Source organism: Hylobates moloch, unplaced genomic scaffold (genome assembly GCF_009828535.3).
Source record: "Hylobates moloch isolate HMO894 unplaced genomic scaffold, HMol_V3 SCAFFOLD_14, whole genome shotgun sequence".
Lineage (NCBI taxonomy): Eukaryota > Metazoa > Chordata > Mammalia > Primates > Hylobatidae > Hylobates > Hylobates moloch.
In genome coordinates this window covers 36,556,411-36,582,963 of record NW_026652289.1, presented here as the reverse complement: position 1 = coordinate 36,582,963, position 26,553 = coordinate 36,556,411, and the positions used below count along the sequence as shown (strand labels likewise).

Here is a 26,553-nt window from a genome sequence, read left to right as displayed (position 1 = left end):
GAGACATTTTACAGAACATACCTTTCTCATTATTGCCTGAACATACCAATTTGAACACAAAAGTGCATATTATTTTTTCAATTTAATAATGCATTCAACTATAAAGGCGAGACAATTTGAAAATATTTTTAACTTCAAAAATTCACTCTGTTAACAACAGACAGTATGTGAAGACAAAAACCCAAATATCTTTGTACCAAAAGCAAAAAGGCAGAAGGATATGAATGTAAACCCTACCCAACAACTGCCCTATTTTAATTTATCTAGGATAGTGTTTCTTCTAGTTTATTTTAAAAAACTTAGCATGCTACTGAAACTTCAGAATAAACATCACACCTCTTTTCTATGATTAGAATTTTTATTCACTTATTTTAAAAAGGGAGTGAATAATTCTTGTATACTGACTAATGCTTTTTAAAATACGTAAGCATAAAAGACAAATTAAAGGCATTTCGAGGGTAAATAGGAAAGGAGGGTTAAAGACTCATATTAAATATTCATTCATCCACAGCCATGCCAGTTGCAATTTTAAGAGTTGTTAGGAAAGAAGAACAGGTTTAGTTGTTTGTTTTTAATAGAACCTGGGGGGTTGAAATAGTAGCTCTTCAATAACTGAACATTCAAATTGCAATTCCTGAAAAAGATTTGATACTTTTTAATTTGTTTTCAATTTACATACAGTGTAGATTTTAGCAAAATAGTATCTAATTTTAAAAGTCATTAAATTAACCAAAATCACATGTAAGAAAATCAATGAGTAAATAGGCATAAGTCTTTATCACTCAGAGGAGGCTAAGAAGAAAAGTATCTTTAAAATGCTCACTACTTAAATATCACAATACTACCATCTTTTTAATTACTTGGTAATGTGGCAACAAAGTATATGCAAAGAAACTGGAACATATCTTTAGAAGTAAATACGTTATTAACATACATTCTACAAAGAAACAGGCTTCCCCAATTTTGCTAACTTCTTCTCCCTGAGGTGAGGTGATGTGGTCCTGCGAAGAAATAACCAATGTGACATTTTTCACTGAATTCAATATTCCCTTCCTTTAATGTTCGCAGTTTTGCTTTAAACTATTTAAAGTGACTTCCTCTCAATCAATTTACCTCAGTCAAGTACATAGAAATCTCCTAGATAAGGTTGATTAATTTATTATGAATTATAATAGATGGATAGGAAAAGTATCTTTCTCTACCTTGTATTCAAACTGAAAAGAAAAGTATAAATTTTATTTAAACAATACACTTTGTAAACTCTCAAGCTAATACATCCTATGATCAAGAAGCTGAATATGAAGTTAAACAGCCTTCTCTTAATATTACACAGAAGTTCTTTATTTATTTTTAAGACACACCTTCAACTTTTCAAGAAATCAGCCTTTTAAGAGGAGAAATGAGGTTGTAATTAATTTGTGCATGTTTCCCTATTATGACAGTATGTCTGTCTCTGTCCACCTACTTACTCCTTTATATTGAAACTGTCCCCCCCCAAAAAAACCTTATAAAAACCAATAGAATGGAAATCACTCCTTAAACTATTTTTCTCCAACTGCAGTTCACCTTGAGTTTGTGTTTTAAGAAAATTAAATTAGATCCCTTTTGTTGTTCTGCTTGTATTTTCTTTAAGTACTACTGATGCAGCTAATTAACCATATTAATTTATCTGGGTATTTGCCTTACTAACACCTTCACATTTAAATGACTGGCACTTGATACCATTTGATTAATGCTTTTTTTGACATACCAAAAATTAACTGTCATTTAAAAGATTTCATTACCAGGCTCTTGAGAAAGAGAAAAATATAGAACCAGACAATAATTCCTCACTCTGTCCACTACTAAGTATGAACTGATGTCCACATGGCTTTAGATGTCTTTGGAACTTTCTCAGCAGGATTTGCCTTACAATATAATATTAGTATTAAAAGCATGTATAGCCCACATCACACTTTGTTAAATGGGCAGAGAGCCCCCTTATGCCATCATCTCTAGCTATAGCCTGTTCTCCTTTAATTCTTCAATCCATTGAAAAGTAAAATAGAAGGAGTAGCATATCCCTGAATTTTTAAATATTTAGGCAAAAGATGCTCACCTTTTATTTAAATGCCCTGCCAGAGCTACGAAACTGCAAAATTGATGGTTTTACTTTGAGGTGTCTTTCTGTAATTTTGCAAGCCACAACAGCTCTACCATAACTAAGTTGCTTCAGCTTGTATTTCAACAATGGTGACTCTAAGGAGCTCATTCAAAACTCTTTTTTGCACTGCCTTCTGCCTTTTTGCCAGTACACATGAGTGACAGCCTCTATCTAGTGCCTGAGTATATGAACCTTTAATCCATCAAGGAACTTCTAACACCATAAGAATATACACGCCCACGTGCATACACCTTCATGCATATAACTATCAGACAACTACCCATTAGAATGCCACCAGGTTTGAAACCAGCGGAATATATTTTTCTAATCTCACCCAGATTTTATGGCTATAATTTGGCTACTGACAAGATTCTAAAATTAGCTTTTATTTAAATAAACCATGTAATTTTTTTGTTGTTGTTGTTTTTGTTTTTGTTTTTGTTTTTAAAACTCTCTGCCACAGCAATCTACTGTTGCAGTCATGGTTAGAAATATTTTTTAAATGGACTGGGCGGTCAGTTAAATACAAGAAAATATTTCGCTATATTATATCTTCTTATTCTCTAAAGTCCATCTCCATGGAGTGTGCTGCGGTTGATGGATGAGACTGTTGTCTCTCTGAATGGAAACCTGCTTTCATAGGAAGGGTGGAGGTGGGAGAAGACCAGTGAAGGGCAGAGCTCTAAAATTCTGGCAACTAGAGTGAATATACCCTTTCCTCCTTTCTTCCTTCTTCCTTTACTCCCTCCCTCCCTCGGTTCCTTTTTGCTACGTCTCCTTTTGGTAGATTAGTGTAGTTAACCTTCGTTCCGGCCAAGACCAAGAAGGGTTAATGGACACCCGGCTCCTGACACCTTCCAGGTCAGCTTGGCTTGCGAACTTCCAATGCAGGAATTAGAGGATTACCGAGGAAGGAATGCGAGGTCCCCGATAGCCTCACACCTGAACACGGTGGCTTCAATCCACTGGGATTCATTAAAAAAAAAAAAAAAATTCTCTTCTGGAAAATGGTTAATTGGATCTGCAGCTATATTTCCTGTTGCACCGAAGAGCCAAGCAGGGCAGCCTGGATTGGATCCCTCAAGCTGCCAAGAAAATCGAGCAATTGGAGGGTGGTGTGGGGGTGAACCTTTCTAAATAAATAAACAAACGTAGGTAGCTATCAGTTGCTTTAGGGAGCGCAGATATTTACGAAAAGGCCAGGAGCGGGAAAAGGAAGAAGGAACGAAAAAGATTCTCCCCTTTTCTTACCTTTCGCCCCTCCTTTCCCCTCCCGAAATTTGCGCCTACTTGATTATTTGCAGCTGTTTCGAACCTCAAGGTTTGTTCACAGTAGCGAGGGAGACTTGCGCTTGGAGAAGTGAAAAGTCATTTTCGCACCAGGACTTCGCTGCTTGAGTTTGGGGGTTTTGCTCTCCCTCCCAGCAAACTCCCTTCAAAGCCTTGCTAACTTCGTCAAGCCCTGCCAGCCTTTACTCCTTGGCCACTTGGGTTCGCAGTACCCAGCCAAGGGCCCCGGGCGGGTTTCCATCGCTGGGGGTGGCCTGATACCCCCAAAGCTGAGTTCCCGCCTAGGAGAGGACGCAGACGTCCTGGGGCTTCCTCGGTGTCTGTCACCCAGCCCCCTGCCTTCCTCCTCGGCCTCAGATGTCGTCCCACCTGCCCACGAGCAGGGAACCTGGAATCCACTCTCCCGGCAGTCCCCAGCGGGTTCTGCCACCCGGCGGCCACCCCTGACACCGAGTAGGTGGGAGGAAGAGGCAGCTGGCGGGGATGGGCCATTGAGACCTCTTGAAAAATATTAAAAGACAGGATGGGTAGAGATTTCTCCGGGAGAAAGTTCGAGGGTGCATCGGGTCGCGGCTGGGAGGAGTACCCGAAATGCCAGCAGGAGAAATGCAACTCGTTTAGGCCACACCTTTAATCCCCGAGGCTGTCTGGAGAGACTGCGTGTGGGGGACTTGCCGGCGTTCCCACACCGCGCCTGCAATCCACTCCCGCGGCTACCTGGCCACTGCCACTCGCGGCGTGAAGCCAGTGGCTCTCAAGCCCTCGGCCCCGCGGCGGCCCGCGCAGCCTTCACCCGGCGCCGGCACCACGAAGCCTGGCCGCAGTGGACTCCCTGCAGCTCGCTGCGCCCTCGCGTCTCCCGTCGAGGAGGGAGGGAGGGACGGAGGCCCGAGCCGAGGAGCTCCCTAGCGGTGGTCGGGCCGCCCCCCTCGAGGCCTGCTCCCCGCTCTCGGCCTCGCCAAATCCTTGAAAGCCCAGTCCCCCTTCGTCACCCCGGGGGCTTCTAATCACTCGGTATCGATTTCCCTAACTCTTTTCATCCTGTTGAAGACACATCTTAAAACACTCCAGCCCGGAGTGTGCTCTGGGCTTTATCCACACTAATAAAATGATTTACCCTTCTCTCCGCGCTCTCCTCACAGAGGAAAATCGTTCGAGCCCCGGCTATTTGTGTGTGATCAGTAAATATTTAGTGCGGTGACATCCTTAGCTAGGCTTCGGATCGATTCGGGGCCCACCGGGAGGTGCGCACGGTCCGGGCGGGGCCGCGCCGAGCTCGCCGAGGGGGCTCCTCCCGCCCTCGCCGCCGGCCGCTGATTTACGGCCCCTGCAACCAGCTAAGGGGGGCGAAAGCGCGCCTGGAAAATTGGCTTTTCAACCTTTTACTTTTGACATTCAGCGACTTCCCCAGGCTCTAATCCTCGCCCCCACTCCTCCCTCCCGCCCTACTAAGGGTTGCCCCGTGCGCCCTGCGAGCCCTTCCAGCTGCAACGCGCGGCGCTCGCGCCCCCTCGGCCCGGGACCACCTATCACAGCCCTGAGCGGCGACGCGGGGAGGCCCCGGCCCCTGCTATGGGGGTCGCCTCCTTGGAGGAGAGATGCTCTCCGCCCGCCCACACCTCTGAGGGAGGAGAGGGGGTGGAGAAGCCCAGAGCTGCATCAGCTGGACGACGGCCGCTCTCCCTGCTACCCTTTCTCCGACCCCTCGGCCTTTCTCCTGCTCTAGAGACTGATCCTCGACGTCCATCGGGCCGGATGGCGTCGGGTGGGAGCGATACTTCCCTCGCAGAAAAACTCCCCTTTCCTAAGATGAGAAAAAGCGCTTAGCTTGGAGGTATTAGGTGGACGCCTCCTGCCCTGATAGTGGCTGTGAGAGGGCTGCGGCCGTGACACTGTCTGTGTCCCCTGGCCCTCCTGGCCTTCCCCGGGAGCAGACGATTTCATTATTGCAGGGCCGCACTGTGGACCTGGCACATCGGGTAGTGGGCTCGACCTGGAGTAGGGCACTGCGGGGTCCCGCTGCGTGCTACGAAACCCGCTACCTCGGTCTGCTACGTTGCCCAAGTAAGATGTGAGGAATCCCGACCCTCGGACTCCACTACTCTTGGGCCGGGGCTTCGGGCCTGAAAGTCTCCGGCATTGTCGCCCACCTGTTAACGAGCTTGTTCCCCTCTCACCTGGGGCCCGGGCCTTTGCAATTCCCCTGGGGCCCAAGGAGGAAGGGGCATGACCTTGCTGGGTCTAGGCACCTCTCCAAAATGCTAGCGCCCTCTCCTTTGTCCTACACATGATTTTCTAAACAACCTTATCTGCAGACCATATCTTTATACTAATGCATACTTAATTGGTCCGTCTTGACTGTCCATATAAAACAATTTAATTAGGGTGCTTTCTTGCTTTGGAGAGCAAAGAAAAAAAAAAAAACCCTGCCCAGTGCTTATTGTATTTAGCACCAATACAGGCAGAAAATGTAGCACAAGTTTTTGGTTGAAAGAGCACCTCTGTGCCCATTGAAGGGCGTTGATCCGAAAAGACAGAAAGGACAAGTAAAATCGATTTGAAGCGACCCTCTCTGTCCCTTTCACACCATTCAGAAACTCCATTCCTTCTAAGACAAAGACCAGCGCCTTGGGAATTCTCAGGGAAAAAGAGGACTCTAGTCCCACAAGCCTAGGGCACTTTTTAAAAAAAAATCCTCAATATTTCACTTAAAACCCACACTTGATGCTGTGCCCCCCAAGTATGGGTTCCACAGATGCCCCCTCCAAAGTTCCAAGCTGCAAGGCTGACAAACCCCCTCTCCCCTGCCTGTTTGGCCTTGTGGCCAGGCCAGGACAGCCGTTTAGGGTTAGTGCAGCCCTCACCTTTGACCTCCTAGATTCGAGTGGCTGCCAGCACTACAACTCTGGCCAAAGTTAAAAGGAAACCACAACAAAAAATTTTTTCTGCTCCCAAACCCAGGGAAACCAGTTCTGGTTCAGCCGCCTGAGCCACCTTACCCAATAGCAACCTCCATCTCTAACTTTTTTTTCTCCTTCTTTTGCAATGAACTGCCTGAGCCATCTCTGAAGGAGGGAATTTAAGTTGTCAGGGCTCCATGGCTGGGTTGTGGGTGGGGTGAGTTTCTTGGTCTAACTGGTCCTCCATTAGGAATCCCCGAATGCCAGGTTATCCCACTGGTGCCCGAGCTGGGGAAGGCAGTCATCGATCAGAACTGGCAGGAAAGGGAGAAGTGAGAGGAGTGAGATGGGCAGGGAGGGGAGGGAAAAGGCCAGGCTGTGATCACCTTCACCTGCCCTGAGTCCAGCCTTCCTGTTCAACTATTCCTCGACCTTCTGCTGGGGATGAAGGGGGCGGGGGCGAAAGGGAGGGGGCACCCCCGAGTTACACAAGTGGCCTCCTTCTACTAAGAGAATGAGTTCACCTCCTCCCCAGAGGAGCCTCACCATCCATCCACTCAGTATAACTGATGAGACAAACCGCAAGGAAAAACTTCTGTAGCCCATATTTATGGTATTAATGAATAGTTAAAAAAGATTTACACTTCTTATGATCAATATTCTGAGTTATTTTGCTCAAAGTATATAATTACAGTGTCTTCAGAGTTTTCATCATTGTTTGAGGTGGCAAAACCATTTGTAATTTTCATTAGCCAGTAAACATGTAATTAACATTCAGCACTGTGTTTAACTTAATTCCTGTTTAAGACAAGGACAAGAAGCAGCCGAAGAGCGTTAGTTCCATTTGTCAAGTCTGACATAGATCTTACCATAACAGTTTCCTAAAATAAAAGATCCGTGTTTCCCCATTATTCTTCTCTTAAAACAAAACAAAACAAAAATCCATTAGTTAAAACTGTATTAAACTGTGAGAGGCAGCATAGTTTATATTCAATTTTCACTAGTTACCGTATTCCTGCTTCCTTTATTCGTTTTGGGGAGTAGAGAAAGGGAGGGGGTGAATCAAGCATTCATTATCTGAAGGCATGGAATGGGGAACCCCTCCCCCCAAAAGAAATAGATTTCCTCCTCAGGAAAGTTCTAGAATAAGGACCGGAAAGGGGGGAGGCAGAAATCCACAGGGGAGAGGGGGAAAAAATCACTTGGGGAGACTTGAGTTAAAAGTAGAAAATGAGGATTCCAACGGATTCCTAGGAAAAATGTTGCCCTCTTGTCTCAAGTTCTATCTTTGATCCAGGACGAGGGGAGCCTGTCTGCCAGTCTGCGAGGCTGATGCTTTTTCCCCCTCCTCTTCCACCTCTGTTTTTTCCCAACTTGCTTTAGGATTAGCCTCCATCTCTCTCGACCCCAAACAGTGGAATTTGGCTGTGCCTTGGGTCGTCTTGCTTTGCAATATCGCCTATAGTTGTTGGCGGTTTTCTGCTGAGGCTGAGCCGTTTGCTCCAGCCTCCGACTAAACTCATTAAGTTGGGAGATTTTTTTCAATTGGACGGGTGTTTTTAAAGTCTCGTCTTTCCAGCCCCAAACAAGGTGTAACAACGCTCTCTTCCTTCTAAGGAATGAGATGAGAGACAAGGATCACTCCAGACATCTCCTACCTACGGTTTGGGGTTTTTTTTCTTAAAGGCGAGGCTTGCATTCCTCAGCAGCTATGTACAAAGCTCCCTGAAACCTTGTCTCTCTAAAGTTAGTGTGCAGGGTTTTCCAAGGCTGAGAGAGCCTAATACATGGGGAAGCACTTCCTTGAGGTGGAAGATCTCTCCCTTCACCTTTCCTCTTTTTCCCTGCAGGCTAGTGCCTACTTTTTATCAGTTTGCACAATCGCTTAGATAAACACCGAGGAGGAGATTCTCTTTAATTATCAAAGACACATCTTTTCAGGGGGCCAACAAAGCATTTATTTCACCCGCCAAACTAAAGGAGAGTTATTCCAGTTTAGGAGGAAGATGCAAGCGGTTTGGGACCTTGAACAAGGCAAATATGGTTTTGGTATGTTTACTTACAGTATTTTTTTTCTCTCTCTCTTTCCTTTCTCACTTTTCTCCTTGTGCTGTGTGGGGTTGGGGATGACTTGGGGCTTTTCAAAATATGGGTTTGCTAACGTGTATGAAATGCCGAGGGCTGTGGTTTAAGGGGTTCGGGGAAGGGGGGAACAGAGTCAATTCAATGCATTGCCATATTTTATTACATGTGTGTGGTAGGAGAGATGGTGGAGGGGGAGAGGGGGAAAATACAATTGCAAAGCTGCCAAAATATGATTAAACCGAAGCGTTAAGACTGCGAAGCCTCCTATCTCCTCGTCCTGTCTCCTCAAACTCATTTCCTTCCATAGAACAAACTAAAAACCAGTCCTATAAGCGTGGTTTTCCAAGCAGCAGATGACTCGGTTTTCTAGCAAAGGAGCTGCTAGGCTCGCACTAAGTATCAGAATTTACTGTTCGCTTTGCCTCTGCGCTTCATTTTGCAACCTTGTGCAACTGACAGCCAGGCAGGCGGGGAGGGAGAAAAGCCTAGCCCGGCGCCCTCGGCCACGGTTCGGGTAGGCGAGCGCTCGGTTAAGCTAGAAGGAGAATCGCGACGAGAAGGGTACTCACCATCGGGCGGGGTGGTGGAGCTGGCGTGCGGATTTCAGGCAAACGTTTACCTTTTTGCTGTCTATTACAACCGCGCCGGGCTGACTTAAGAAGCAATTCTGTGCTCTGTCCAGAACATTCAAGGAGCGGTTCCTCATTTTAAAAAAGCCAGTGAGAGAGACGACAGAGACAGAGAGAAAGAAAAAGAGAGGAGGGGGTGAGGGGGACGCACATAAACCCAGTTCAAAAAAAAAAAAAAAAAAATCACCTCTTCGCCAGTGACTCGGGAAACGCAGAGGTGGCGAGATCCGACTACGGTCCAACCAAGCCAGAGCCAATTAATTTTAAATCCTGAAGAATTATTCGGATTAAAATGTACAGAAGTTTCGTTCTCCTATGCCTACGTGAGTCCAAAGTCGTTTCCCTTTAAGAGCTCCTTTTCTTTTAAAGTTGAATTTTAGGCAGCGAGGACTCTTACACTAGGGGGCAGACAGATACTGTACTTGCTCCAATCTTAAGCAATTTTTTTCCCTCCCAGCATATGCTCTGATTTAGCACTGTAAATTTTTCAGAGGACCTAACTCTGACAGCCCCTGGTGATTTTCAAAGTACCACAAGCCAGTGGTTAAAAATTGCATTGACTTGGAAGTTCAGAGGGACACAATGGAAGCCCCTTTCCCTATTCATGGAGCTCCAGTGTGGTGGAAGAGAAAAACACACACGGACTAGATTGAGGGAAAGGAGGAATTCAATGAATCCTGGAGGACGGAACTGGTTTCTACTGAGTTCAGAGTTAAACTCGGCATTTGCTGGGGTCTGTATTCATATTGTGATTTAATCTGTAAAGAAATACAGCCCATCAGGCCACTTTCTGCAAGAAAATTATATTCCTGGGTGTTGAGTTTCTTTCTTTTCTTTTTTAGATTAGGGCAAATGTTGTCCCAACTTTCTCTAGGCAAATTAAAGCTTGCCATTCTTCTCATTAAAATAAATTTACATCTGCAAAAAAAAGACTGAGTTGGATTTTTAAAAAACAACAATAATATATTGATTTTATCTTCTCAGAGCTTTTTAACCTTAGACGCACAGCAAGTGAGCATCTCTGGAGAAGACATTTTAAAATATTTTTGCCCTTTTTTCTTCTCAGTCTGTAGTCTTGTCTCTTCTTCTATGCATTAAAATTAAGTATAATTCATACGGTGATTTTTTCCCCCTTGTAACAGCATTTCATAAGTGAATGAGTCCTAAAATACAGAGTGAAACACCCCTGACTTTATGGCAACCCTGTGATCATTTGCCTAGCAGGCTCCAATTTTTTAAGATATGGTTAGGAAATTCTTCCATTTCAATCTAAGGCCATCAGAACATACTTCAAATTCCAAAAATCTCTAAGTGGACTGGGGAAGCTCTTCCTCCTCGCTTGTCCCTTCCCATGTTTGTAAAAGGTAATCTGCTATGGAAGTCTCCTCATTCAGGAGGTGAGATTAAGATTTCCCTATAATCAATTATTTTCATCCTCTATTGAGATGGGAATGCCCATTAGATTTCCTATCTCAACCCCAGTTTCGCCACATCTCAGCTGAGCTTGTCCCGAATCTACTGACATTAGCAATTCCTGAATCATAGAGGTTGGAAGGGAAGACAACAACAACTACCCAAAACCTTCTCCTCTGTAATGATTTCTTTCCCATCCTTCTTATCCTCTTTAGGAGAAAGTTATATTGTGTCTCTAATTAACCTGAAATTCTCAGCTTGGCTTCACTCTGTGGCAATCTTATTACACACCAGGTTTATGATAGTTGAGTGTCCACTACAGATTTGTTGGGCTTTTTTTTTTTTTTTTTTTTTTAACAACTTTCAAATAAACCGAGAACCTGCAGCTTTAGTGAAATACGTGATTTCATCGGAGAAAGAGTAAGGGCTGAGGTTTCAGGAATGAAGCTTAAAGAAGATTTTTCCTTTCCTAAAAACCAGCCCCTATCTGCCCAGATCTTTAGTCCTTACCTCATATTCTGCCTATGTGTGTAAAGAGAATTGAATATAAAATGTAATCTATACATGTCAATTATATGTATGGTTTATTTTTAAAATATCTTTATCCTGTCAGTTTTTTTTCAGCTACCAAGGATGTTTTCTGTGGTCGTCATTTACTCTTCATATGTGTTCATTTCTTTCCTGGAGCTCAGCGTCTTTTGTGTAAAATATTTTAATTGTTCACAAACCTGGTTGGTTTACCGGCATAAGGTTTTTTTTCTTGGTGCAAAGTGTGTACAAAGGGGACACAATTTTCTTGTCTAAATGTGGAATAATGATAATTCACTAACTGGTCATAAACAACAAGTTTACTGCGTTGGAATATAGTGTGTTCTGAGAGCAATTCTACATGTTTGACGTTTAAAACCAGACACCCTGGAATTCAAAGACACAACTGTCTCAATTATTTTAGCACATGGAGCAGAATGGCAATAGACTATGAAGTTGTTCTTTTTGCAGTGACTTCTTGAGGTAGAATATGGCTTGGGTTTGGTTCTTGTGACCTGTACTAGTATTATTTCCCATTTGGGGCAGAATCTCTGGGTGCGTTTTAATGACTATATGAATGCTTAAAAAGAACTTGAGGAACAATGAAGTCCGTACTCAACTGTTCTATGACCTAGAAGCATAGTCAGTGAAGTCTTTGTCTGTGTACATTGACAAATGTGCATCTGATACATGTGCGCTTACATGTGTGTACAGAGGGTGTGCACAGGGGAGGCTGGGCGGCTGCCTCCTCCTGTCCATCAGTGGGCAGAGGTCTTTCCCCTCTCACCATGACTGGATGTGTGGCAGGATGTTGGCTGGAGAGTTAGCTAAAACCAGCGAGAGAGGGTAAAGTTGAGGAAAATTGATTTTAATTGCATCATGACAATCAGATGAAGTCTACTTCTGCTTCTCAGCATCCGAGATGCTTTATTTGGGCAATTAAAATGTCAGGCCACATACCTGTGAAATGTTAACCCTACAAGGAATATACAGAAACAGAACGGCCTTTATCCTCTGAAAAGAATATATATATATATATACACACACACACACACACACACACACACACACATATATGCCACCAAACCGAACAAGCGATCAGAGTTAATTAAGAGAAGGGTTTGCCATGACCCGGATTTGGCCAAATCTTTCGTTTGGAAAATGCCTACAAGCTCAGTTCGTGGCACCTTCCCACCCTCACTCCCTACCCCTCTGCAAAGAAACCAGGGAACTTTTCTTTGGCATTGTGGGCACTAAGATGCGCCAGGAGTCCCGGGTGGTGCGCGAGCGGCGGTTTTCGTGACACCGCCAAGTTGCGAGAGGCAAAGTCCCCGATTCCATCCAAAGCCTCTCGCGGAGCCTTTAAGAGACGTGTGTGCGCGCTGCGCTAGTCTCCCCGCCGGGGCGGAAACCCCGGGTGCGGGAAGTGGGGAGAGTAGAGCCAGCGCTCGCAGGACCAGCACGGGCCCATCCCCCCGCTCGGCGGCAGCGGCGGCGCGGCCACCCCGTCCCCGCCCCCCCCAACCCCCGGTCCCCCGCGTGCCCCGCGCCGCGCCGGCGACGCCGCTCGCGCTAGGACCGGGCTGCGCCCGCGGCCGCCATGGCGGGGCCGCCGCAGTCCGGCCAATGACGGCGAGGGGGCGGCGCGCGCGCGCCTGGCCAGGCCAACCCCGGCTGCTGCCTTATAAGGCGCGCCGTCGCCATGGCAACGTGCGCTAAGTTGCAGCAGTCGTGTCAAAGTTCACTATATAGAGAGCTCAGTGAGCTGATCGCGGAGAAGCCACTTCTGCCAGCCCCGGCGCCTATAAATCGCATTCCCTCCCGCGCCCCCCTTTTTAGCATATTTGATCACTTTGATTCTCTGTTCTTTTCTCTCCGCGGTGTGTGTGTGCGTGCGCGCGTGTGTGTTTTCTTCTCCTCCTCCTCCTCTCCCCGAGTTGCCTCCTTTCTCCGGGTGCCGTGCTGCCTTTTTTCCCCTCTTTCATTCTTTCTCTCCGTCTTTTTCTCCCCCCTCTGCGCACGAAGGATGTGCTTCTAGGTGGTGATCTGCCCTCCTCTCTCTCTTTTATCATTTCTCCCCCGCCGCCGGCGAGTTGACTCTTTCCCTATGTGTGTGAGGCGGCGGCGGCAGCAGCAGCAGCAACGGCTCCGGCGGCGGCAGCGGCGGCAGCAGCGACTTCAGCGGCGGCGGCGGCGCTAGACGCGGCGGCTCCGGGCCCGACCCGGCGGCTTCGGCGGCGGCTCCGGCGGCAGCGGCGGCCCGGGCGGCCCGCAGGGAACGGCGAGCGGCCTCCACCCAGCGACTGAGGGCGGCGGCGGCCGGAGAGAGCGAGGCGCGCGCCGGACGCCCGGGGCAGGCGGCGGCGGCGGCGGCCCAGCGCCAGGACGACGCCGCGCAGCGCCCGACGCGGACCACTTTCATGCTGATTCCCCCGGACCCGGGCAGCGCTCCGGCCACTCTGCGGGCCGCCGGCCTCCGCCCCGGCCTGCCTGGCTCCCTGGGCGCGCCCGCACCCGGCGCCTCCGATCTCCTAGTCCTCTTGATTTCGATGGCTTTCCTGAATGGCTGACTGTGGGCTGCCCTGGACTTGGCCCCCGGACAGTCGCCTCTCCTCCTCCTCTACCTCCTCCTTCACCACCACCTCCTCTTCCTCCTCCTCCTCTTCCTCCTCCTCCTCCGCCAACTCCTCGGCTGCACACCAGCTCTAAGAGCGAGAGAGTGAACGAGAGAGGGAGGGAGAGAGTGAGAGCGAGCAAGATCTTTGGAGAGATTTTTTTTTTTTTTTGCCTCCTACTTCTGTCTTGAAGCCAGACAATCGACTTCAGCTCTCCCTCCCCTCCCTCTTTCTCCACGTTCTGCTCTCACTCGCTCTCCTGTCCCCTTCCCCTCCCCTCCCGGCGGAAAGCCCCCCGAAACCAACAAAGCTGAGCCGAGAGAAACAAACAAAACAAACACACCGGGCCAGACAAGCAATCGACAAAACTTTGCAAAAGCAAAAACAAAAAAGGAAAAACTAACCAACCTCAACCAACCAGCCCCCGAGCCACCCGGGGCGCCCTCCTGCGCCCTCTTGCACCCTCGCACACACAAAAGGCGGCGCGCCGGAGCCCGAGACCCGGGGAGCCGCCGCCGCCCCGCCGCCGCCCGCAGCCAGGGGAGCAGGAAGTCCGGACGCGGCCCCCATAGATATGGCAATGGTAGTCAGCACGTGGCGCGACCCCCAGGACGAGGTGCCCGGCTCACAGGGCAGCCAGGCCTCGCAGGCGCCGCCCGTGCCCGGCCCGCCGCCCGGCGCCCCGCACACGCCACAGACGCCCGGCCAAGGGGGCCCAGCCAGCACGCCAGCCCAGACGGCGGCCGGTGGCCAGGGCGGCCCTGGCGGCCCGGGTAGCGACAAGCAGCAGCAGCAGCAACACATCGAGTGCGTGGTGTGCGGGGACAAGTCGAGCGGCAAGCACTACGGCCAGTTCACGTGCGAGGGCTGCAAGAGCTTCTTCAAGCGCAGCGTGCGGAGGAACCTGAGCTACACGTGCCGCGCCAACCGGAACTGTCCCATCGACCAGCACCATCGCAACCAGTGCCAGTACTGCCGCCTCAAAAAGTGCCTCAAAGTGGGCATGAGACGGGAAGGTATCGGCCTCTCATTTCTCCTTCCCTCGTCCTGGGTCCCGGGGTCCTGGGTACGTTTGGCTAGCCTGCTCTGGGTAAGGACAAGAAGCCCCAAGCTCTGCTCTTCGTATTGCAGCGGAAAGGGGTTTTATACTAGAAGCGAGTTCTGCATTGGAACCCAGACCCCAAATCCGCATGCTTTGGCCGACTGATTTCCTTCTTTACTCTTTCTTTGGGCTGTTTCCATTTCCTTTGCATTGATTGTGAGTTCACTGAAGTCTGCCTTTCTGCAAGGGATGGGGTGTTTGTTGTTGTTGTTTTAAAGCCTAGTTTACTTCTCTCTCTCTCTGCCCTTGTTTTTCCTGCATGTTCAACATGTCCCTCCCCCTCACCCCTTTCCCCAGCCCCCCCCCTCTCAAAAAAAAAAAACCCTGAGATTGTACTTTTGTACAGGAGGTTCAAATTACAAATGGCAATTTTATGCACTTCGCCGTATTAACGCTGCCGCCCGGGCAGCGCTCATGTGACCCTCCGTGGATTAACATTCTGCTAAAAAAAAAAAAAAAATACCTCTGCTTTCTTTTTTCCTTTCACTTTTGAAACGAAGACAGCGCGATAGGAAGTAGGAAAGGGTGGGCGAGGGGCCCTGGGCGGCTGCTTTCGCTCTGTGCGAGTTGGGTCTTTGTGATATAAAATTCGCCGAGCGCCGCGAGCCGTGCTTTGCCAATGGCGCGCTCGGCGCGGGGCGCGGGCTCCGGGTTGGGGCGAGCCAACGCCGGGGTTTCTTTGTGTTTCTGCGAGAGCGACTCTCCCGGTCCGGAGTCAGATAACAGCCTGAGCCCGAGCCTCGCCGGCTTTCCCCGGCCCTTACAGGCCCTGCCCAGGCTCCGCTAATGCCGGCCGCCTGCTCCCTGCCTCTCCCGGCTTCCTCTCTCCTTAGCCGGCCTCTCTCTCTCCGCCTTCTCCCTCCGTCTCTTTCGCCGAGCACACTGATTAGACAGACGCCAGACCTCCGCTCTCTGCTTGTCTCTCACTGGGGGTTCCCCGCCAGGCTGGGGCTGGGGCCTCGGGGTTTGTGAGAGAGTCGTTCCGGAGTGGCCACAGGCCGTCTGGGGTGAACCCTCGTGCCTTTTGCAAAAGCGTCTCACCCTCCCCCCAGACTCGCCCCTCCCGCTCCCTCTCCTCCAATCAATAAGAAATATCAGCTGTTTAGCAGTAAAGAAGAAAGATGCCCTCAGAATGCTACATCCCGCCCACAGCGCCGGGGACCCCGAGGCAAGGTGGCCAATTCTGGGTCCTCGGCGGACCAGCCCCGAGCGGGCCTCGGAGGCAAGTGTGCCCCTCTGGCCCTCAGAGCTCGCCTGGGTGGTGGTTTGAAAGGAATGGTGCCAAGAGCCTGGCGACTCCAGCTCTGTGGCAGGCCTGCCTGGTTCTTGCGCTGCTCAGGGCCTGGGTCAGGTGGGGGTCGGGCTGGGGCAGACCCCGCCGGGGAACCTGGGGACTGAGGCTGGTCATTAACTGTGGAGTGTCTCTTTTCCTCCCCGCAGCGGTGCAGAGGGGCAGGATGCCGCCGACCCAGCCGACCCACGGGCAGTTCGCGCTGACCAACGGGGACCCCCTCAACTGCCACTCGTACCTGTCCGGATATATTTCCCTGCTGTTGCGCGCCGAGCCCTATCCCACGTCGCGCTTCGGCAGCCAATGCATGCAGCCCAACAACATCATGGGTATCGAGAACATTTGCGAACTGGCCGCGAGGATGCTCTTCAGCGCCGTCGAGTGGGCCCGGAACATCCCCTTCTTCCCCGACCTGCAGATCACGGACCAGGTGGCCCTGCTTCGCCTCACCTGGAGCGAGCTGTTTGTGTTGAATGCGGCGCAGTGCTCCATGCCCCTCCACGTCGCCCCGCTCCTGGCCGCCGCCGGCCTGCATGCTTCGCCCATGTCCGCCGACCGGGTGGTCGCCTTTATGGACCACATACGGATCTTCCAAGAGCAGGTGGAGAAGCTCAAGGCGCTGCACGTTGACTCAGCCGAGTACAGCTGCCTCAAGGCCATAGTCCTGTTCACCTCAGGTAGGAAGGAGCCCTGTCTTCTCGTGCCCATGGGCTCCTAGCCCAGAGTTGGGGCCCAGAGAACTTGGGAGTCCCCAGTGCAAACCCAAACTGCTCCTTGAAAGGCCAAACTGTTGAGTGCACCTTGAAGTGGGGACTTTGTATAGCTGCTGGGCACTACCAGGCCTGTCCTGGGGAGAGGAGTGGAAGGCTGGACTCAGGAAGGATGCTTCAGATAGATAACCCAAATGGGCCATAGGGCAGCCTCTGCTGCCTGTTTCACCCACCTGCAGTATCCAGATTGGGATGCCCTCTGCTGCTCCCTTTCCTGAGCCCAGGCCCTCTGGGCCTGCTGGGCCCCAGGGAATGTCCTCAAGCCCTCGGTTTTCTCTAGCGCCCTGGCTGGGCCTCCAGGAGATGCCCCTGGGCAGTGGAGCAGCCCTGACGTTGTTTCTGCAGGGGAAGGTTTGCCTGCTAACTCCGTAGGAGTTGGAGCTGCAGGCAAATCCAACCTGAGGGCAGCAGTTTTCAAAATCATATTCTTATTGGAATAACGCAGACTGCCAGGAGAGGGGAAAAGATCTGTCAGGATGGGGCAAGAGGAGCAAAGGGACCGTCATAACTCTTCAGAATGTCTGCAGGAGGTTGAAGACTCTGGCCTCTTACTTCCCCTGCCCAAGCAAACACTTAAGGCAGTTTTCAAACAACCCAAAGTATATGCCAACTTGGGCTGGATATGGATATTGCTAGAGATATAAAACCATCATTGACTGCATTATGCAATCTAATTAGTTTGCATGCAGTTTAACCTGTGTGAGTAATAGATCTGATCTTAATTAACTCTTGAGGCAAAATGATTTTTGAAAGTGTCTAGCTTTCCATTTTGGGCCACACCTGAGCTTTTTGGCTGCCTCCAGGCTGAGTTCAGCATAGCCCAGGTGGATGGAAATCACCAACCCCCTTTCACATTCTCGTACTAAGTTGTCAGCTGGTCCTTTTGTCAGTCATGGCTGAGAGGGGAAAGGGGTTCCCGATTAAGAATAACAAACATTTGGACATTAGCAGGGCTTGGAACCTAGTCACCCACTACAATTTTTTAAGCTTGTAACAGGAAACAAGGAGAGATGTGTAGTTTATGTGGCAAACATAAAGGAGGTCCACAATCTCTTCCTTATTGTTTGAAAGAAGTCTGGGGAACTAAGTCATTAGCTGAACAGCTTGCAGGTTCTTAGTCCTCAAACTGCTGTCTTGTACATTGCTGCTTTCCACATAAAATCTCCCCACACAGCCACCCCAAATTCTGCCTTTGGAAGTCCTTAGGTAATCAATTAAAGGCCAGTGTCTGGGCAGGGAAGCTGTTTGCAAAGGTTTGGATAGGGATTATTTTTCTCGAGTGCCCCTCATATCTAGAACATTTGCCTGCTGCAGATACACAGACAAGATATTTCCCTACCTCATAGCCACTTTCACCCCTGTCCCACAACCCGACACCTAGCCCACCTTCTTGTATGGTGGAGGTAGTTGTTAATTTCTTGATATCATTGCTAGCTCTTAGCCTTACCCTTGGTCTTTCAAGGAAAAAAAAATGCCTGATACTGTCGTTAACAGTTTAATTTATGACTATTTGCAAAATGCGGAGGCCTGTGTGGAGAATGCAAATCGCCTCACAAAGAGATAAAGGTTCCTGTTATCTGATTCAGAGGGAGACACACAGTTCTGAGGATGCCGAGGGAAGGAGTCCTATGCAAACAAATCTTTTAGTTCCTGTCCACAGACACCTCTACATTCTGTAGACATGCAGAGTCCTAGATATACATATGAGGAGGTGGCATGTGTGTTCTGGTTCTTGGGGTGGAGGTGGTGGTGGTTATTTTTGAATATCTGTTTTAATGATTCACAATATGCATGTGTTAACCCCAGTCTTGTCTGGGGAGCCCTGAAAGGTCAGGTCACAACCTGAACCGCCTTTACCAAGAAGCTTCTCATTTCAAAGGCACTTATTGTATTTTCACGTATCAAAAAAGAAAAGTGTTTTCCTGAAGATAACAGGGAGGGGGGATGCTTCTCGGAGGGACCTGGGTTTTAAAAAATAAAGGGGGGTGGGAGAAAAAGGGAGAGAGAAGAAAAGGGGGGAAAAGAAACAGCTCAAATGAACAGAGAGATCACAGTTCGCATGGCTGCCCTTCAATAGGCTAAACTGACAAGATCAGTTTTAAAGGGCCACTTAAATCAGTTTCAAAGACTGGAGAAAAATGAGTCGCCCTCTTTGGGGGGAATCTGAGGCTGGATCGTGGACGCCATTACTCGGGACTGGGCCAGGTTGTCCACCCCCAACCCCTATATAATTATAAGCCAAACTATTATTTACAGAGGAGGAGGGGAAAGAGTGCTAGTAGTTTTGGTTTCTTCTGTTTACTGACTTGGGCCAGATAGACCCAATGCACTTTTGCTTGGGCCTCTCAATGACCCAGGCTAAGGACTCGGGCAGTGAAAGCCTGTAGCACACTGAGCTATGTTTTATTTTAAAGCAAACACTTCTTCAGGACCGTCTCTTGCTCTTTCTTCCCCCACCCCACCTCCCCCCCCCCTTAAGTTTTCAGTACATAGACATTTGCTCCAACTCCGGTTGGGGCAGTTTGACAGAGCTCTGTGCACACACCTCATGTGACCCAATTCAAACCTCTTAATCTGATGACTGAATTCTTCTTCTTCTTCTTCTGTTTTTAAACTTTCTTCCAGATGCCTGTGGTCTCTCTGATGTAGCCCATGTGGAAAGCTTGCAGGAAAAGTCTCAGTGTGCTTTGGAAGAATACGTTAGGAGCCAGTACCCCAACCAGCCGACGAGATTCGGAAAGCTTTTGCTTCGCCTCCCTTCCCTCCGCACCGTCTCCTCCTCAGTCATAGAGCAATTGTTTTTCGTCCGTTTGGTAGGTAAAACCCCCATCGAAACCCTCATCCGGGATATGTTACTGTCCGGCAGCAGTTTTAACTGGCCGTATATGGCAATTCAATAAATAAATAAAATAAGAAGGGGGAGTGAAACAGAGAAAGAAAAGGCAAAAGACTGGTTTGTTTGCTTAATTTCCTTCTGTTAAGAAAGGATATAAAAGGATGTTACAAGTTTGCTAAAAGAAGAGAGGGGAAGAATTTAATGGACTGTGAATTTCAAAAAAAAAAAAAAAAAAAGACTGTCAAATGAACTTTTACAGAATGCATTAAAAAAAAACTCCTGTGTCGGTCAGAACAACTTGCTACTTATCATTTTTGTATAAAAAGGAAATTAGTCTTTTTCTTTTTTTGGTAAATTTTTGAAAAACATTGCTAAAAGTGCATTTAAGGAGATTGGGAGACAATTAGCAGAATGGAGAAAGTAAGTCTTTTTTTTTCCAAATTATTAATTGTCCTGTGTCTATGTACCTCTAGCTGTTCTTTTTTGTACTTTTCTGGTTCCAAACCAGTTTATTCTGTGGTTCTATAATAAGTTTTGATATAATCTTGGCTTCTTAAAAACTGTGTATCATTAAAATATATGTTCTGCAAGAATTAAAACTGAGTCCATGAAAATATCATAGGAAGACATAAAACTTTAAAAGGCAACTCAAAGATGATGGAAACGCACTTACAAGTGGTGACCAAAATTTTTAGGTGAAGTTGAGCACTCTAATTAGAGAACTGGAGGAACCACATATAACACTTAACTTCCCCTACCCTGCCCCTCCCCAAAAGATACCATGACAAACCTAGCTTTTAAAAAATATTTTAAGAAAGAGAATGAACTGTGGAATTTATTGGCAGCCAAGGAATGTGTCCAAGACACATGCTGAGGTTTTGAATAAAAAGTGAACTTTTGTAATCTGAATTGGGTCCCGCTTAGTTCTTGAATTGTTATGAAAATCCTATATCTGTTTGTATATTTGCAAACCCTTTGTATTATAATTGTTGATATTTTCCCTTTTTAAAAAATACCATTGAAATCAGCATGACAAAAATAACACTGTTGGCACTTATAGGTAACGTGATTGATTCAGTATCTTAGAGTTTACAGTTTGTGTTTTAAAAAAACTGAAGGTTTTTTTTTTAAGTGCAACATTTCTGTATACTGTAAAAGTTATAATAACTGAACTGTTTGGTCGAGTCTTTGTGTGTTATATTCCAAGGAAAATTGAAAGTATTCAGAAATTAAAATATTATTTGATATCTGAAACCTGGCTGTCCCCACTCACTGTCTTTACATCTAGAAGAGCCCCTGTGAGCTCTCGCTTAGCTGGCCGGGCAGGGGGCGGTGGGGGGTGGGGGGCATTTGTTTACTCCCCTCAGTCAGTTTGTTCAAAGGTGGACTACTGTATTTGCCTGTTCAATTTGGGTGTGTGTGTGTTGAGCGGGGGAGCTGAAGTTAATGGTTTATCTCTGGTTTAGGAAGTGCCATACTGATATAGTAAACCACCCCCATTCACCTAATCCTCCTTTTAATTAAAAATGGATTTTCCAGGAAAATAAAAAAGGCCCTTAATATTTGTCACACTTAAGTGCCTGCTTAGGGAAGGTATTGTGAAAAAGTATTAGAAATCTTGAGATCAGTATCTATTTTATGATCAGAAAAAAATACTCTTTTGTACATTTCTGACAGTTACTCAGAAGATCGTTCAAGCAAGCTAATCACAGCATTGTAACTAGAGGACAGTTATTTGCAATGAGTTTTTCCTTAAGTAGGTGCGATTTTTAAAAATATTCTGATTCTACTCTAGCATGGTTGTTGAGAGAGTTTCAAATTCAGTGATATAGGTTATAAGACTGAAAGGTCTATTTTTAATGTATATATGATAACTTGCAGTTGGTTTCCCTCTCCCCTCCCCCCTTTACCTTCAGTCTGTGAGAGCATGACCACAGGGTCAAGGGAATCTTTTCCATTGGAGTTATGTACATAAAAACACATCGACATTTTGACATTTCAGATTGTGTGGCTACAATCTGTGCTGCTCCTAGCATCCTTTGTCCTTAGAAGCCAAATTAAGGAAGAGAAAGCAGGACAGAGAAAAAGAAAGAAGGAAGGAGGGAAACTTTACAGGGTGTGCTGATTTGGAAGTAGTAACTATTTCTTTTGGAGTCTTTTTTCATTTTTCCTTTCTCTTTTCCTGGTTTGGAGGAAGCTCAGTGCTGGGAGCTTGCAATTTTGTTCTTATTCAAGGTTTCCAACCCCCCACCCCCCCCACCCCCGCCCCCCGCACCGCCAGTACTTCAGCATGTTGTGGTTTAATTTTAAGTGGTGGGGGGGAGGACTAGTGAGGGAGGTGAAAGAAAAGGGATCATTTTGTAAAGTGTATTAAACGTTAATATTCAGATCCAGTCAATAGACGCAGACTAGTAAAATCTGATTTGCGCAGAGTTCTCCATCTGACTCTCACTTATTTCTGTAGATATATACACATATAAATACAAGTATGTTCTTATGGCACAGTATTGCTGACCTTTAGTTCGAGGTTTTGTCGGTTGTTGTTTATTTTCTTCCTCTTCCAAGTGCTATCCATGTGAGTGTGTGAAGTTCCTCTAATAAGTAAAACACAGGCCCTTTTCCTTGTTTGTTTTGTGTTAGTTTATTGTAAACAGCCATTTGTTGTAAATTATTATTGGCATTAAATTATAATTTATGATTTTCAAAGCAAAAGACAATCCCTGTTTTATTATGCTTTAAGCATGTGTTCTAGACGTTGGAAATCTCTCTCGCACTCTTAAGTTTCAGTAATGAGCCTGGGGTCTGCGAGGCAGAAAAACAGGACCCAAAATTTTTCAACCGGTTAAAACAAACCCCCTTGTATATGTTTAGAGTGGCCGGAGGAGGATCTGTTTAGAGTCTTGAGTTCGGTTTAAGTTTATTGCATTTAAAGAAAGTTTTTCTTTTCACGCTGAGTTAGAACAAAAGATCTTTGCTGCGACTGAATTGGACAAAAGACGAGGGCTGGGACCCAGCGAGCGCGTTCTGTGTGAAATTGACGAGATCTTTAAAAAAGCTGCTAAACATGGCGACTCTTTCCCTTTAAGTGTCTCTTTTTCCTTGCTGGGTTTTTTTTTTTTTTTTTTTCATCTGATCTGAGCTCGCTTTATTTCTTTTCCCAACCCCGCTCCCCCTCCTCCTCGTGGCCCTCGGGGGTGTGAGAGAACCCAGTTAGACGCGAAATGCAACAATAGTGCAAGGAGAGAGAGGGGCGCTCGCTGCTTCTCGCCACTTTCAAACAAACCTGGGGGAAGATTGAGGCCGGGGGGGATTCCAGCCTGCTCGCTCGGCTCGCGGTCGCCCTGCCTCGGCCTTTCACCATTAGCTCTCCCTGGGCCGCGAGGAGCTGGGGCTCAAAGTTAGCGGGCGACGTCCGAGGCTGGTTCCGCGGAGACGGCTGGGTTAGCATCCAGCCGGCTGTAAGGACGGGGGCCTGGAGTTGGCAGCTGCTGCGGGAAAGTGCCTGCCCCCCAGCCCCCGCCCCCACTTACGTGCGGCAGAATTCCGCCAGCGCCCCGGGAAAGTCCGGGGTGCCGGGCGCGCGGAGCTGCACTCCTGGGATGTGCATTAAGCGGCGACAGGCGCGGGGGCGGGGGCGGGGGGCGGTCGGGGGAGCTCGAGCGTGTGAAACTCTGCCTCGAAGCTCGCTTTTGACTTGGTCCTATGAGCTGAGCCAACATGGCGTCTCCCATTGCACAGCGAGCGCCGGGCTGCCAGGCACGGCAGGGCCGGGTAATAGAAAACACATTGGTTACCAAAAAGAAAAAAAGGAGGGCGGGGGGCGCTAAAGGCCATTCCGTCTGCAGGCAGAAAACCCTCTTTTAAACTCTTGCTGGCAAGTGAGTCCGGTCCTCGATTCTTTAATTAAAGCAACAGAATTCGTAAGGAAAATATTGGTAACGCTGTACCCTCTCCCCTCCCCCTCCCATATTCAGGAGAGTTGATTTCCTGTCTCCTCTCCTTCCAAGAACCAAATTAGAAAAATAAAAAGTCTGTATCCGCAAATGATCTTAAATGTTTGAATGGTATAGGGGGATGGGGAGAGGACGGTCTTTACAGACCTCGGTCAGTTCTCGCGCTCATTAATGCAGGGGCTGCGCCGGGGTTTGCGCGGGCCGGAGCGGAGCTGGGGCGCGGTGGGGAGGACGGAATGCGAACCCCGCTGGACTTGGGCAGAACTTGCTGCTTGCACGTCCAAGTTGTGGGAAAGGTGGCTTTGCGGGCGGAGGGTTGATTGGGGGGTGGAAGGGTCTAGCAAGGGCTGAGGGCCGGTTCCAGGCGGGTGGTCGCAGACTCTAGAAATGTGTGAGCCCGCGTGGACTGTGCCCCTGGCAGGAGAGCGACTGCAGCGGAGGACCCTCTTTCTCTAATAGGTTTGAGAGTGGGCAAGGGAGGCCGTGGGACAGACCTGGCCTCCTAGAGAGGGTCTTCTGAGAGCCTATGCAGAGATGGTGGATCCGGGCCCAGGCCCCGTTCTCGGGCCGATGGGATATCGCCCCGCTACGTCCGCTCCATCCCCAGCCCCGGCCTGGACAACCCTCTCCCTCAGCCGCCTGGGATACTCTCTGAATTCCAGGCCTCGTCAAGATTTATTGAAGTTGGGCTTAAAAAACGTGCTTCAGATGATTTTTCCCATTTTCTCAGATTTCAAAGGCTCCCTGCAGTGCGGCTGCCTAATTAATGGTGAAATTCCACTAAATCTAATTATGCAGTAATTTTAAAGCAGTTAGTGCTAGGCGTTGGTTTGTAATAGGACCCCAGTTTTTTAAAGTTTGCTTACTGTGTTGGTTTAGGGGAAAGCTATCTTTTGTATGGTAAAGAAAGACCGGGAAATAGTTCTACTGGAGGAACCAGAGGGCTAAGAACCGCTCCCCACCCCACCTCTATCTCCATCCCCAATTCTATCTCATTTTCCTTCTGTTTTTTTTTTTTATCCCAAGCACATGCTAAAAAGCTAAGCAAGGTGCTAACCCAACAAGGAGACCCTATTTCATAGTCAAAGGGGAAAGGGAGAATCTTTCATATGGGGACACAAAGGGCTTGGTGTCTGTCCTGGATGCCTCTGTAAATGCCCCCAAACCCGGGAAGGGATTCTCATCTCCTCTAATAGAGAACAGATTTCCTCCTCTTAACACCCATTGTCATTAAGGCGCAAAGCTGACTCTTGGAGTTATAAATCTTATCGTCCTTCTGATAACACACTTGTAATAAGTTAGCGTCCTATTCAAAGTGAATTGTAAAACTGCCTCATTTAATATGGCATCTGTGTCATTAAAACTTTTATTTTTCTCCCCTTCGTGTCTTGCAGGTTTGGCCTTGGGGCTAGCGCTGAAGTCTCTGCCTATGGGGCCTCTGGGGTAGGGCTGAGGGGAAGAAAGGTGTGAAAGACGGGCTGCCTGGATTCAGCCTCTGGATCTTAGACCGGGGTGAGAGACCCGAGGCAGAATGGGCCTGGGGGGTGGTGTCCCTCTCTCCCATCTCCCCCGGAGCGGCCCCCTCGAAATGACGTTCCTTGAAAGAAACATGCTTGTGATTAGCTAAGCAAACACATCTGCTTTCGGAGTTGGGCCTTCGTTAATTAGCTGAACAAAGGGCCGTTTTGCTTTTTACCTTTTGCTGGGGAGAGTGTGTTATTTCAGGAGTGTTGCGAGCCCTCCTCTTTTCAATTGCAGCCACGACGTTAATTTTATTGGGATTACTGATGGGAAATGAGGTGGCGCAGGCTTCCGAGAGGAAAAGCTTGATCATTACCCCCTTTGGAACTATATTTTTCCACCCAACCTCCTGCTTGAGAGGAGGGGGTGGGGGGCGAACTGCGCAGCAAGTTCGGAGCAATTGGAATCAGGCTCGCGGTGCGCTGATCTCGGGTGACAGAGCGTGTGTTGAAGCTGAACTCTATAATTTGCGCTTCTGTTCCTTTATTAGGCCTGGACAACGAACTAATGAGCTTTGGCCCAGTACAATGTCACTTGTATTTATTTTCTTATGGTAACTTTGAGATAGCGGAAGTGTTCTTTACCAAGAGCCAGGGAGGGCCCGGAGTCCTGCCGGCTGCTGTCCCGGCCCGGGTCGGTGGCTGCGTCCCGGGGGAGCGAGGGCGCGGTGAGAGCGCGAGCAGAGCCGGCAGAGCTCGGGGACTGGGCTTTTAGGCGAAGCTAATGGGGCCCTCAGGAAGGCGTTAGGCCCTTTGGAGGCCCAGGCATCCCTACAGGACCAGCTCCCTGAGGATGAGGTTGGGGGCGCGGGGCAAGTCCAGGGCAAGTTCCCAGGCACGAGATGATGGAAGGCGCGAAAGTGGCATGGCTTCCTCCTGGCGCAGAGCAGGGGGTCCTTCCGCAAAGACTTCCAGGCCAAGGAGCCGTCTGAGCAAGCAGATCTACTCTGCCCGGTGGCCTGGGCGTCTGCTTTGTGCTGCAGGAGCCTGGCCCAGCTCTGTTGCTATCTGGGTTGGGGGTGAGGTGGGGTGAAGAGGATGCTTTAAAGGAGTTCTTGGGGTCCTCGGCATGCGGGGACTCACTTCCTTCTATTTCTGATTTGGCCACTCCAAAGGGTCGAAGTTGGAGAGGCCTGGAATAAAGTGAAGAAACAGTAGGGGCTGGAGGGACAGAAAGGGTCGGCAGAGGCAGTGCGGCGTCCCTTGTTCCCTGGCAGAGAGAATACGAGCCCACCACGCGGGGCTTGTGGGTGGGGGGCAAGGGAGGGGAAGCCCCAGGAACTGCGAGGGGAGCGAGTACTTCTCTCCGCAGCCTGCCACTTCCCGAGGGTCTAGCCTTGCTCCTGCCAGGCAGCCCTCTAATAACGCCTAGACACCATGCCCCTGCCTGCCCCTTCTCTCCTTGCCTCTCCTCACTTCATCTCTCTGCCTTACCACCCCCTCCCCACCTTTTCCTTCCTTCCTGCAAATGGGTGTTA

At 48.6% G+C, this 26,553-nt stretch overlaps 1 protein-coding gene and 1 long non-coding RNA gene across 3 annotated transcripts in view; one reads left to right on the top strand and one right to left on the bottom strand.

Moving 5' to 3' along the window:
* Positions 1 to 9,397, bottom strand: part of LOC116481835 (uncharacterized) — a 61,802-nt gene extending 52,405 nt beyond the window's left edge. The window contains exon 1 of the long non-coding RNA XR_004251643.2: positions 9,235 to 9,397. This is a non-coding gene — a long non-coding RNA (uncharacterized LOC116481835). The remainder of the gene's footprint in view (positions 1 to 9,234) is intronic.
* Positions 8,076 to 22,319, top strand: NR2F2 (nuclear receptor subfamily 2 group F member 2). 2 transcript variants are annotated; one of them, XM_032174800.2, is made up of 3 exons: positions 8,076 to 8,382; positions 16,146 to 16,673; positions 19,392 to 22,319. In XM_032174800.2, exons 1-3 carry the CDS (start codon positions 8,340 to 8,342, stop codon positions 19,664 to 19,666), a joined length of 846 nt encoding a protein of 281 aa, XP_032030691.1. In that variant the 5' UTR covers positions 8,076 to 8,339; the 3' UTR covers positions 19,667 to 22,319. The 2 variants fall into 2 exon arrangements, with proteins under 2 accessions (XP_032030691.1, XP_032030690.1); XM_032174799.2 differs by lacking the exon at positions 8,076 to 8,382 and adding an exon at positions 13,056 to 14,619.
* Positions 22,320 to 26,553: the final 4,234 nt, after the last annotated feature.